The sequence below is a fragment of the Boleophthalmus pectinirostris genome, unplaced genomic scaffold (genome assembly GCF_026225935.1).
Source record: "Boleophthalmus pectinirostris isolate CB_2022bp ecotype Guang Dong unplaced genomic scaffold, ASM2622593v1 HiC_scaffold_18, whole genome shotgun sequence".
Classification (NCBI taxonomy): Eukaryota; Metazoa; Chordata; class Actinopteri; order Gobiiformes; family Gobiidae; genus Boleophthalmus; species Boleophthalmus pectinirostris.
The window spans coordinates 15,626,072-15,640,320 of record NW_026571133.1 but is presented as its reverse complement, the minus strand read 5'-3'; the positions used below and the strand labels follow the sequence as shown (position 1 = coordinate 15,640,320).

Genomic DNA, 14,249 nt, shown 5'->3' with positions numbered 1-14,249 from the left:
GGACCAATTTCTACTAAATACTAAAGTTAGCATTCATTCAAAAGTGCCCTGACACTATATGAAAACTATTCTTTCATTTCCTTTTTTAACATAGTTTTAGCTAAGGCATCACAATGGACATTTTGCACACTTGTTTCAAACGTGGCAACAGTTGCTAGGTTATTTAAGTTGTTTTAGGACATGTACGAGTGACTGACCTGTCGTAGTCTCCGTTGCACAGCGCTCTCACTGGGATCTTAAAGGCCTGCCACACTGGGTTCAGTGTGTTCTTTATCACCTCTGTCTTATGGCAAATGGTAAACCTGCCAGATGAAGAGTAAAAACAGAAGATTAGACCAGGGGAGGGGGGAAAACAAATGAATAATAACTATCTCTGAAATAGTCTTAGATCAAAAATGGTGTTAAAAGTTAATACTAGCTTCACCCAGCACACTCCATAAACAGCTAACAAAAGAATTTATGCAAATTGTCTAAATTATGCAGTACGATTTTAATTTTGTTTCAGTTTTCCATCTTTCCCTTTTCTAAACAAGACCTTAATGAATATTGTAAAGAAAAATAATAATAATAAAAGTACACATAAATCTCTATGTATGTAATCAAATAAAAATAAAATTATCAAATGAAAATAAAAAGAAAGAGAGTTTTCAAAGTCTAATGATTCATCCCTGTTGTCCTTGGAAACTGAACACGTTTTTCTTCTGAAACAAACAAACTCCCACTTTTGCATTAAAAGCTAAATCATGTTTTATGATTTCTCATTTTAAGAAGTGAATCATGCCTCTATTAAAATTATAAAGATGTTATTGTAAGTTATTGTAATTATATTTATTTTATTTATTTATTTTTTTATTTTTTTATGAAAACATTATCTGCATATGTATGATATATCTCTTATAAATGCTACTGTATGAAATAACGCCAATAAATACATTGTGCCAATGAGCTTATACAATTTCCAAATAATGTGAAAACAGTCACATACACCAAAAATCATTCAAATCTCCTTACATCTAGGACTGAGAGAAAAAATGAAATAAGTATGGATATTTTGCAGTAATGTTTTTTCTAAATTTCTCTCAACATAACAGTAATCTTAATAATGTATCTTCCAGTGTTGCAGAAACACTAAAGGTGCATTATGTAATTTTTCTAGTGGAGAGTTTGCCACTTATTTGTCTCCATTAAGATTTTATTCCTATACCTGGAATGTTCTAGCCTGATTCATCAGCCGGCTTCACTTCATTGAAACCGTCTGACCTCACAGCATTAGGATTTGTTCGCTTGACGATAGGCAGGTATTTTTTCATTTAACCAATCGCTGCTATTTGGTCGTGACGTATGTAACGCACCAAATCCCATAGGAAGAAGGGTAATAATGTCTTTCCCCTTGATAAAATTCACCAAACATTCTCTTTGTTCCAGCTTTAAATCCTTGATCTCGTGAATCTTTGCCAACACAGAATATATGGTTTCATCTACATCCATCTCGACTGCTTTGTTTACTGTTGTGCTGTACCACAGAAAGGGACTCAGACAGGGTCCCATGGCTTCACAGCTCTTCGATCATTGGCAGGTACGCGGTTTACAACTTCCGGGGTTCTTGCAAATCGTCTCATGTATTCTGATTTCTGACCTAGTCACTGGAGAGAAATTAAATTGAGCGGAGGCACTAGGTGATGCCAGCCTGGCTAGGAATGTTCCACTGTCTGGCATTAACCTTGTTTATTTTGCATTCACTCAATTACAGGTGTTTTTGTTGCTAACAAACATGCATTCTTACTGTGAGTGGAGTCGCCTCTTCACAGATCTGACTTGTAACTTGGAAGCTTGACAGCTTGTCTCCATAGAGATAGATAAGTTAAACGTTATATGGTGAAACATTCTTGGCAAAGCAGTAACATCTCCATGGAGATGAGCAGATGGCAGAATACCCACTGAAACATTACATAGTGCACCTTTAATATGAGCCCTATCCCTCCTGTACAAACATCTCTATGTGATTCCCACAGTTGCTCCTCTTCCTTGCAGCTCAGATCTGAAGCAAATCAATGAAACCAATTTCCTCTGGCACAGGCTGGATCTAACCCAAGATGAAAGAGAGAGAGAGAGAGTGGGCCTGTACTCACGTGCCATCCTCGTTGCTCCGATAGAAAACCAGAAAGGGGTCAGATTTTCCAAAGAAATCTTTTTTGTCCAGTTTGTTTCCACAGAATTGCATCATGACAGATTCCTAACAAGAGAGACAGGAAGAGGCAGACGACATAATGTAAATAAGGATTTTAAAAGTCCCGTTTTACACTGTTTTCTGATGTGTTATAATGTTGTTTCCTCATCACTCACATACCTGGAGTTGTGTTTTGTTTCATTCCTACAGGTTTAACACACAAATCCTGTATATTTAGGCTGAGTTCTTCTCTCAAACAGAAAACTCCATACACCTTCACTAGAAAAATTTTGATAATTTTAGCCTTGGATTTGCCAATCTCTATTGAACAAAAGGCAAAAGATAGCCCTTAATGTGAAAACTATAACTTCATTACATCACAAGGTGGAACAGAGCATTTTGAGCTTTGAAGATGTAGACAGACTAATAATTACTATAAATGTTACTCAAACATGTGTGAATGAAACAAAACATAACTCCAGGTATGTTTTTGATGAGGTAACAACATTCTAACATGGTTTAAAGCTCACAACTGATTATCTCCACATCTATGGCTCTTCTCACCCTGCAGTTGTTCAGCTCCTCGGCTTTCACGATAATGGTCCCACATTTCTTTCCCGAGATCCCCCTGAAACAAAACAGCAAACACACATTAGTCTCCACATACAACTAATTGGAGGCAATTACAGAAGCCGATGGGAAGAAGCAGGTGAGTGCGCAGGAATCATTTAGTGCAGGATGAATGCAATTGATAACCTGGGACTTGAGATGCACGTTGGGAAAAGATTTTTATTGAATAAATAAATAAAAAGTATCTATTTAATCTAAGGCACATACAAGAGGGATGTCAAACTAGATGATATGTCTTGCCCAAAGACACAACAACAGTTCTCATTAGAGTCATTGCTATCCTACTGTGGCACCTGGTATTCCAGTGGTCTCCCATCCAAGTACCAACCACCCCTTGTTTATCTTCCAAGATGAGACTGAGTAAATGGGTATATGGCCACAATATAATAATAAATAATAAAAAAAATAATAAAAAAGTTTGTGTTACAATCACTGTGAGAGGAAACAATAATTTAGCTATTATTTACAATTATAACACCAAGACCAAACAACTATAGAAAATCAAGTGCAAAACCAGGCAGATCTAATAAAAATAATGCCACTAATTTATATTGGAACATACAAACTTGACAAGTCCAAGTGCATTATTTATTCAGCTTCATTAAACACAAGCGCACATGCACAGTGCACACGTCAAAAGGAGATTATTGCTTTGTCTTGAATGTTTCACATTATGGTATTAAACCTTTATACCTTCAAGGAGACCAAACTAGACCAAGTTTTAGGTCAGATCTGTGGAGAGGCAACCACGCTCACAGTCAGAATGTCTGTTTTTCTAGGTAATTTTGAGCTAAAACCACCTGTAATTGAATAAATGTAAGGTATAGCTATTTAATGTCATACTGTGGAACATTCCAGGCAGAGCAGTGACATATCCATAGAAACAAGCAGGTGAAGGACCCCCAACAAACCACCTTTAATGAACCCCACCGCAGTGAGTGTAGAACAGATCCTTGTATGAGCTGAGCAGCAGTGTTTAATTTGCTTTTGGTCTACCACAGCCACCACCTGCAGGAAGCACCTCCACTCTCATTTAGACTGACAGGGATTGGGGTCGAGGACCTCACAGTGAGAGTAATTCAAGCCCACTTAAACTCCAACACAAGAGACCAGACAAGAGTGCTTCGGAAATGGCACCGGATCACAATGAAATAGATGTTGGAGATGAGACATGGAGATATGCTCTAAGAGGCTTTTCTTGCTAAAAATAGGACCCTGTAAAGAAAAATAATAAGAAAACTATTTTTGTATGTGTCCAAAAGATACGATGTTTTAGGAAACATCAAATGCTCAAAGTATTCAAAATATAGTGTTAGAGGTCATATATTACACAAAAAAGACTCTGGTGAGCTTTAAAACATATTATAATGTTATCTCCTCAAAAACATACCCGGAGTTGTGTTCTGTTTCATCCATGTTAATAATACCTTTCATTTATATAGCGCTTTTCATGACACCCAAAGCGCTATATAACACACACAGTCACTCACACACACACACACACACACAAGTGTGGTTAGGTGGGATTAAAAGACAGATTAAACAGAAATGTTTTGAGAAGTGATTTGAATTGATCAGTGGTTTCATCAGTTTGTATGTGTGGAGGGAGAGTGTTAAAGAGTGCAGGGGCCTGGACACAGAAGGTTCTGTCTCCCATTGTTCGCAAATTGGAGTGAGAAACGGTGAGCAGAGGAGGAGAAGGAGGAGTGGAGTGTCCTGGAGAGTGTGTAGGTTTGGAGCAGGTCTGAGAGGTACTGAGGGGCCAGGGTGTGGAGGGACTTGTAGGTGAGGAGAAGATTCTTGTACTGGATCAGGTATTTTATGGAAAACCAGTGCAGGTGAGTGAGTGAGTGAGTGAGTGAGTGGGGGTGATTTGTTGCCAGAGCCTGGTGTGAGTGAGAATCCTGGCAGCAGAGTGTTGGATGTATTCAAGCCTGTTCAGAAAATTTTGGGAAATCCTGGACAGACGTTGCAATAGTCCAGGCGGGAGGTAAGAATGAGTGTACAAATCTTTGAGCAACCAAGTCCGGGAGAGATCAGCAGAGGAGGGAGATGTTGCGGAGGTGGTAAAAGGTAGATTTTGTGATTGATTTGATGTGAGATTCAAAGGGGAGGGTTGAGTCCAGGATGATGCCCAGGTTGTGGACTGTTGGGGAGGGGTGGGTGTCATTGCCATTGATGGTGAGAACCAAATCTATGACCTTCTGGAGCAGTGGTCTGGTGGCCACAAAAGCTCTGTTTTATTGCTGTTCAATTTGAGGAAGTTGGATGATAACCAGGTCCAAAGATCGGTAAGGCAGTTGGAGATGTAAAGCTGTGTATCGTCGGCGTGTGGGTGGAAGATGAGTGCATGTTTACGTATGATTTGTCTGAGGGGGAGCATGTAAATAATAAACAGAAGTGGACTGAGCACAGAACCTTGCGGTACACCTTGGTGAATGAGAGAGTGGGAGCCACTGAGGGAAATGAACTGTAAATTGTTAATTGTCATTGGGAAAGGTATGTGTGAAACCAGGAAAATGCAGCACTAGTCAGTCCAATGTAATTAGAGAGGCGGTTGAGAAGAATGGAGTGGGAGGCCGTGTGAAACGCAGCAGATAAGTCAAGGAAGATGAGTAGCCACTGCTTTTTCCAAGGGAGGTTGAAGACCAGCCAATACTTAGAGAGCTCTTCTGTGTCCAGATTCTTCTTTTTTAACAGGTGTGAGAGAAGTGTTAATGAGAATGAGAGTGGAGATGAAGGCTTTGACCAAGGCTGTGGGGAGTGGGTCAAGCAATAAGGTGGATGTTTTGGACAGGCACACATGCACTGTCACCAAGGCTGAGTCAACAGGTGTGAAGGTGGAGAGAGAACTGTCAGATGGGTGGGTGGGAAGTGGAGGAGAGTGATCTAAGGAAATAGCTGGTAGTTCGTTATAAATGGACTGAATCTTATTGTGGAAGTAGTTGTGGAATTTGGAGCACATGTCCAAGGCGTTAGAGCTGGTGGAAATGTCCACCAGAGGTAGAAGTCAGTTGATGGTGGAGAAAAGTAAGGGAGGGTTGTTCTGTTGATTGCTGATGATGGTGGAGTAGTGGGCTGCTTTGGCTGTATTCAGGGCCTCCTTATATGAGGAGACTTGAGCTCTGTAGACTTGTAAGTGGACAGTGAGACCAGACCAGACAAGCTGCCTACAATGGGACTTAAGGGTACATATTTCCTGAGTAACCCATGGAGAGGAAGAGGGGTAGGACATTGTTCAGGTTTTTAGCGGAGTCAAAGTGTCAAGGCAGTGAGAGAACGGCTGACTAAGTCCTCTGCTTTATAGGAAGGCTCTGGAGTGGAACAGAAGACAGCAAGTCTTGGAAGTCTGTTGAAATTGGATTTGGTACCTGGTTAATGTTACGGAATGATATTATCCTTTTGTTAGACTCTTTGTAGGGTAGTGATGGGGCAGTGAATGTGATGGAGAAATGGTCTAAAATAGTTAAGTCTTTGATTTCCAGATGCTGAGGCGTGAAACCGGAGGTGGAGACTAGGTTGAGAGTATGAACTTTTGTATGGGTTGGACTATGAACGTGGTGTGTGAAGGTTAGCCCCTCTAGGAGAGAGTTGCACTCCGCAGTAAATGGGCAGGAGGAGTCTACATGAATGTTAAAATCCCCTAATGGTAAAACAGAAGGAGCAGTGTTACAATAGGTGGACAAGAGTTCAGATTATCATTTTGACCCTGCCATGTTTCAGTCAGACAGATGAAATCATAGTTATTTTCGGTTATCATGTCCTACATAAAGTGTGCCTTATTGTTCAGGGAGCAAGTGTTAAGTAGCATGAAGGAAGGATCCTTATGGGGCTCAGCATTTGTGGATGGACTCACTCTGATCAATGGGCCCAGAGTCTGGTGTCTTTACCTGACATTTGTTGTGATGACATTGTCGGTAGCGTGGACCAGTATGACTGCAGATGGAGAAGAAGCCATGCTTTGATTAACCAAAAGCTCATGGAGAGGGTTTGAGTAACCCTTTATTATTAGTCTGGTTACATCTCTAAATCTCAAAATGCTTTGTTCTACCTTGTAATGTCATGCAGTGGCAAGAATGGTTGAGGGCATGTCATTGTGTTGTGTGTTTTTAAATGAGCCTACACTGAATTGTGTATGGATTTTAATATGATAATTTCCCATATTTGATATTTGCACACAGTTGTTGATGCTCTTAACTGCCTGACTTAGATAACACTCACTGCCCTGTATTTTGCCTGTGGCCTCACCTCTGGTTCTCTCTGTGCATATGGGCTCCCTGCTCTGCCCTTTTAAACCTGCTATTCTGAGGCTTCCACATCTTCTGTAATGTCACTTATGATGGTTTTACTTTTCAGCTCAAATGCTTGACTTCTACATAAGTTCAAAAAAGGGAAAGTTTAAAGGTCCTATATTACACAAAATTGACCCTTGTGAGCTTTTAGGCATGTTAGAATGTTGTTACCTCATCAGAAACATACCTGTATTTTGTTTCATTCAAATCTTGCATTATTAGTCAGTCATCATCTCCACATCCCAAAATGCTCTGTTCCACTTTGTGAGGTCATGAAGCGGTAGTTGTCAAGTTAACAGTTTCCTATTAACCTTTTTTTTTTTTTTCTGTAGACAATTCCAGGGCTAAAATTATTCTAGTGAAGGTGTATGATGCATGACATCACAAGGTGGAACAGAGTGTTTTCTGTCTGAAAGAAAAACTCTCTCCTAATATGCACTTTTTGTGTGTTAAACATATGTGAATGAAACAAATCACAACTCCAGGAATGTTTTTGATGAGGAAACAACATAATAACATAGATGAGAAAATAGTGTAATATGAGCCTTTTAAAACATACATTTTATAATAACTATACTAAAACTGCTTTGATAAAAAATGAACAAAGAATGAATGACTTAGGTTTATTGTAATATTTCTAATGCTACTCATCATGTTTGCAATTAATTCCCTTGTAGTTTTTGGAGATCAAACATGCTGTTGCTATGGATACAACAGCTTTTTCAAACTTGATGGTCATTTGAACATTTCAGAATTGTGTAGTGCACTTAAAGGTCTGAGAAGCTTTTGTTAAAATGGAGCAGAGTGCACACTACCTGGCCTGACGTTATGCTACAAATAAGGTTTTGAATTTATAAAAGTCCATGTTTTTTATATGTACCATTACAACTTTCACAATCTGTTGTCAATAATCATTATATATATTCTTCTCAGCTTCAGACAGTCATAGATGAAATAGTGTAGACCACAAGAAACAAACAACAAATAAATCATCACTTTAAATATTTTAAAGGGCCCGTATTATGCTTTTTCTGATCTATGTTATAATGTTGCTTCTTCATCAGAAACATACGTGGAGTTGTGTTTTTTCTCATTCACACATGTCTAACACGCAAACCTGAGAGTTCTTCTCTCAGACAGAAAACACTTGCATCTTGTGATGTCATGCGGTAATACAGAAAGTGCTCCACTGTGTTTTGAAACTCCATACAACTTCATTAGAATCATTTGGATAGTTTAAGCTCTGGAACTGTCTTTTTCTACTAAACAAAATGGAAAAAGTATCTGTCAACAAGCATATTTTGAATAAAAAAACAAAACAAAAACATAATAGTGGACTAGATATATACTTGTCAGTTTCTTTAAAAGACCCATGGACCGTGGCGAGTGCTAACAGCACTGATTGCACTGTGATTTTCTGATTGACTTCCCACTAGAGAACAGCTACACCCGACAGAGAGATAATGAGCAGCACCTAAGGGAGCCCCACCTCCAGCTGACCCACCCACCCTCCTGTCTGCTCTGTTTAGTCCCCTGTTTAACTCTATGCTATACTAGTTTACACCTTTGTGTCAATACAACCTACAACTATACTCCTACTCTCACCATTCTCTCACCATGCGCCTCTCAGTCATGTCATTCTGTGTATTGGTGAAAGATGCACAAGAAAACATGCCATGACAGTCCCCTTTGGCGACGAGATATCGAATGGGACACGCTGGTTCGTTATTTTGTCAAATGGCTGCTTTTTGCTCCCCTCTTGTGTTTTTTCCAAGTGCGATGTGTTCATTATTTTGAGGTGCAGTCGTGGGTGAGCACAGTGAGGGGCTGGAGTTACACACTGATTTATGGATGCCACAATTTGTCTCATACACGCCACTCCTACAGCACCATTAGCATAGAAATGCATCTGTGTGGGATTTCACTATGCCAACAGTTACAGTGTGGCTACATAAACACTGTCAATAAAAAGAGCTACAGTTTTCTGCTTTATATAGTAGGTTAAGGGCTCGTATTCTGATATTTTCTGATCTGGGTCTTATTAAGTTGTTTCCTCATCACAAACATATCTGCCGTTGTGTTTTCTATTTGCACATGTTTAACACAAAACAAATCCTTCATATTTAGACTGAGGTCTTCTCTCAAATGCTCTGCTCCACCTTGTGACGTCATGTGGTAAGACAGAAAGAGTTTCAGTGTGTTTTTAAACTACATACACCTTCACTAGAATCACTTGGATGATTTCAATCCTGCAAGCCCTGTCATGAGTTAAAAGGAGCAGTTAACTTGAAAACTAGCACTTTGAGACACCACAAAATGGAAATGGAGTATTTTCAGCTTTGGAGATCTAGACAGAAAAATAAACCAAAATTACTCAAACGTGCGTGAATGAAATGAAACACAACTCCAGGTATGTTTTTAAGGAGATACCAACATTACAACATGGCTTAAAGCTCAGTTTAAGTAATATGGTTCCTTTAAGTTTAAGTTGTATAGTGTAAGAAGGCAATGGTAGAGAATAACCTTTTGTTGGCAACTAGGTAAAAAAAAATATACTCAATCATGTCAGCTGAAAAGGATAAGTAGTTTTGAAAGGACTCAACTACCTTGACCTTTACTTGTTGCATTTCTTCTATATTGTGTGTGACTGGAGAGTTTAAACTAGCAACTATGCTTAGCCTCTGGTGGAGAGTGGCCACAACACATGATAATAAAAAAATTAAATAAATCAATCATCAACAATTTTGTTTTTACTATGAACTGCATTTTTTTTTAAATACAAAAGAATAGTAGTTTCTTATTACCATGTAGTCTTATACTAAAAGGTCATTTTTTTCTTGTGTATTTTATTTATTCATTATTGTTCTATCACAGCACATTGTTCTATCAAATTTCAATACCAGTCTTAGTATCAGGGTAACATTGACAACACCTGACACAGTTATAAACAGACAAACGACCATCCATTCACACATGTATTCATTGCAGGTAATTTAAGTTTATCTATTTACCTAACTAGAAACATCAGATATAATGGAAGAGAACTGAGATTAAAAGTGGGTGAACGTGAATCCAAAAGATCACTATATAATACAAAGTAAAATTATGTACAATTTTATCTCTTTATAACAGCTCTCTTGTCATGATGAGAGCGTTGATATCTACCTCTGTCTTACATTAGAACAAGGCAGCGTCCGTGGATGTATGTGAGAAAAGATGAGGTACTATGAAACCTGTAATCACGAAGCATGCATCTGTAATCAGCGGCTGGCGAGAGGAGGGTAATTAAGATCGAGACCACTTCTGGATTAAAAAAAACAAAAAAAAACAACAACTCCAGACTCATTTGCACCATTCAACAGATAAACCTGAAAAGAATCATGATTGTAGTCACAACTTTCAGCTCATTTCAATGTCTCGCCCAAATGGACACACAAAGGGATCATTGACATTGTGCCCTCGTCCAACTGCAGACAGAACCAGTGTCTTTGTGTTTGGTCTGTTCAAACGCAACAATCAGCACAGTATTCACCAGCATCAGCTTTTGTCTGTGAAGTCTGCTTCCATGAATCATACAAGACATTCCAGCAAATATGACTATGAAAAATTTAATTAGAAAATCACAAAATAAAGTCACTGTGAAAGAATAAGAAAAGTCACTATGAAAGAAAATATTGGATATGAAATTAAAGTTTATAAGAGCAAATATGTGCATGGTTAAAAAGATGTTAAAGACTCTCATCTCTGTAAAACATGGAAAAAAGATGATGAATTAAAGGTGCACTCTGGAAGTATTGCTTCTTTTTTTTTTTTTTGGACCGAAATTACCTACAAAAATATGCATTCTTACTGTGAGAACTGTTATTCTCCTATTCTCCACAAATCTGACTTGTAACAGGCTGGTGGTCTCACCTGTTTGTCTTCATGGAGATAGACAGGCTTAATGCCATACTGTGGAACATTACGGGCAAACAATAACATATCAATGGAGACTTGTGGGGAAGCTGGCCAATGTGGTGCTAAGCAGGAGGCAGACTCAGAAAATGTCAATTTCACAAAAAATTGTGACAAAAAAAATAGAGAGAGATAAAACATATTTACAAAAAATAACTGTGCGCAAATCATGTCAAAAGAAAAAAACAGCTTGAACTTGTGTGTGTACAGTCCCTGACAAAAGTCTTGTCGCTTATCCATTTTGTAGAAACAAAAGCTTATAACCTGACTTTAACTTAATCGACTGGTTTTAGAAATGTCTCATATGAAAGCTAAAACCCTCCCAAATTATGCTCAATATACTAAAATAAATTTGCTTCACTGAAGAAAGATTGATCATTTAATGAACACAGAAAGGTCAGATTTTGGCAAGACAAAAGTCTTGTCGTCTTGTCATATGATGCACCCAATCCTAGATTACAGCCTCACCTGTGATCAGTTACTGATCAGTCAATTAGTGGGTGTGTATAAAAAGAACCCCAGCACACCAGACCTTCACATCAACTGCAACTTGACCTCTGACAACATGCCTAAGAGCCACCCTGAGACCAAAGCGTTAATTATCAAGAGACTGAAGACCAGATCCACTGCTGAGGTGGCTGACACCTTCAATGTGTCTCAGCGTCAAGTACAAAGAATAAGAAAAAGATCTGAAATGACTGGAGATGTTTTTGACAAGCCCAGGTCCGGCAGACCCCGCAAGACAACTGCTTGGGAGGACCGTTTGTTGATTCGAAAATCCACGGCCAGCCCCTTTTCCACTGCAGCAGAGCTCCACCAGGCCTGGTCACCTCAAGTCCCTCTGTCAACCAGAACAGTTTGTAAAACCGTGTGGCATTTGCCAAGGTCCACAGCCTGCTAAAAGGATGGACACTGGAAAAGTGGCAGAAGGTGGATTTCTCAGATGAATCCTCGGTTGAATTACATCACAGCCGCCGCAAATATTGCAGGAGACCTACTGGAGCCCGCATGGACCCAAGATTCACCCAGAAAACAGTTAAGTTTGGTGGCGGAATCATCATCAAAAATCATGGTCTGGGGTTCCATCCAGTATGGGGGTGTGCGAGACATTTGCAGGGTGGAAGGCAAATATCAATATCCTAAAATATCAAGAAGTATTAGCTACCTCGTACATTCCCAACCATAAAAGGGGTCAAATTTTGCAGCAGGATGGTGCTCCATCGCATACTTCTGTCTCTACATCAAAGTTTCTCAAGGCGAAGAAGACCAAGGTGCTCCAGGACTGGCCAGCCCAGTCACCAGACATGAACATCATTGAGCATGTCTGGGGTAGAATGAAAGAGGAAGCATGAAAGGCAAAACCAAAGAATCTTGATGAACTCTGGGAGGCATGTAAGACGCTGTCTTTGCTATTCCTGATGACTTCATCAACAAATTGTATGAATCATTGTTGAACCACATGGATGCGTCCTTCAAGCTCATGGAAGTCATACAAGATATTAAATATGGATCTCACAGCACCACTACTTAATTCACTGACATTATGCAACATATTTTTGTATTTGAAGTAAATTATTTGTTAAATTTTCTGTAGGCGACAAAACTTCTGTCTTGCCAAAATCTGACCTTTCTGTGTTCATTAAATGATCAATCTTTCTTCAGTGAAGCAAATTTATTTTAGTATATTGAGCATAATTTGGGAGGGTTTTAGCTTTCATATGAGACATTTCTAAAACCAATCGATTAAGTTAAAGTCAGGTTATAAGCTTTTGTTTCTACAAAATGGATAAGCGACAACACTTTTGTCAGGGACTGTATAGCCTTGTCCCAAACAGAAACATATCAATAATAAATCAGTAAATATTACACTTCATTTAGTCGACTGAATAGCTAAATGTCACTCTAGTCTAGTCTGATAAACATTTAACAAAAAGAGTCCCGCGCGGGGTTCCATCAATGTATCTGAAGCTAAAAGTCAGAGGCAGCCCCGAGGGAGACCAGCAACATAAACCCACATCAAACTTTCATCACAGTTACTTTTGAATCTGCTTGAATTAATTATAAGGCTCACTTTTGAAACACAAATTAAATATATAGTTAAAATGTTTTTAATCCAACCCGGTGAAAATACCATAACATTTTAAATACCCAACAGATTCACTAGAAATAGGTCAAATGAGTCATGCCTCATTAGAACTGTCTGGAGGGACATACTGAATCCAAGTTTTGTTTTTTTTTTTCTCTTGCATTTTACAAGCCCAAAATGCTGTGTAAATGCAGAAACATGCCAAGAAAACTACTGCATATGCTAGTGGGCATTATATAAGACATCAAAGGAGCAGCAGAAGAGATTCAGGGTAGTAGCCTATTTACTGTTTAAAGTTGGGAGCAGGTTCAAAATCCCCATGTATTTATGTATGCCTGTTACAATGACGATTACTTATCGCTTAATAAACGAGAAAAGAACAATATTGGTAAATGGTCACATTTTTCTATAGCACTTTTCTACCTTCAAGGCACTCAAAGCACTTTACAACAAGGAACCACTCACCCATTCACACACCAGTGTACGCACCAGTGTACGCAGACACTGTGGACAAGGTGGGGGAAGTGTCTTGCCCAAGGACACAACAGCAGCATTCATCTGTGGGAGCTGGAATCACACCAGCCAACCTGTGGGTCAGTGGATCTGACCACTCAACCTGTGATGTTTATGTCGAGAGCTGGATTCGAACCGCCAACCTTCAGATCAGTGGGCGATTGCTCTACCAACTGAGCTACTGCCGCCCTATTTATTATAATTTAACTATTATTATATAATATTGTAATAATGTATTGTACCTTTAACACACAACAAAGTAACGGATAACTTTGCGAGTATATAAAATCCTCATTCACTCCATCACCTCCAGACTGGACTACTGCAAGAGCCGTGTGTATCATCTCCCCTCCACACACCTCCAAAAACTGTAATACACCCAGAACTCCACTGCCCACCTCCTGTCCTCAAACAGCTCCATTGGCTCCCCTATGATACCACATCCAATACAAGGTCCTCCTCATCACCTCGTCCCTCCACCTGGCCCCTCCCTCACCTCACCTCACCTCATCTCACCGACCCCCCTCCGTCAGCACTGTCAGATCAAAGCGCAGAACCTAGAGGGACCGAGCCTTTGCTGTCGCCGCACCCACCCTCTGGCACTCAC

The 14,249-nt window shown here is 39.4% G+C and overlaps 1 protein-coding gene across 1 annotated transcript in view; it reads right to left on the bottom strand.

Annotated features, from left to right (window-relative positions):
• The window catches only part of LOC110161610 (copine-8), a 131,559-nt gene that overhangs the window by 53,187 nt on the left and 64,123 nt on the right, over positions 1 to 14,249 (bottom strand). The window contains exons 7-9 of the mRNA XM_055153678.1: positions 2,732 to 2,795; positions 2,130 to 2,233; positions 198 to 302 (exon numbers count right to left, since the gene is read on the bottom strand). Of these exons, the coding sequence (XP_055009653.1) occupies positions 198 to 302; positions 2,130 to 2,233; positions 2,732 to 2,795 (273 nt within the window). The remainder of the gene's footprint in view (positions 1 to 197; positions 303 to 2,129; positions 2,234 to 2,731; positions 2,796 to 14,249) is intronic.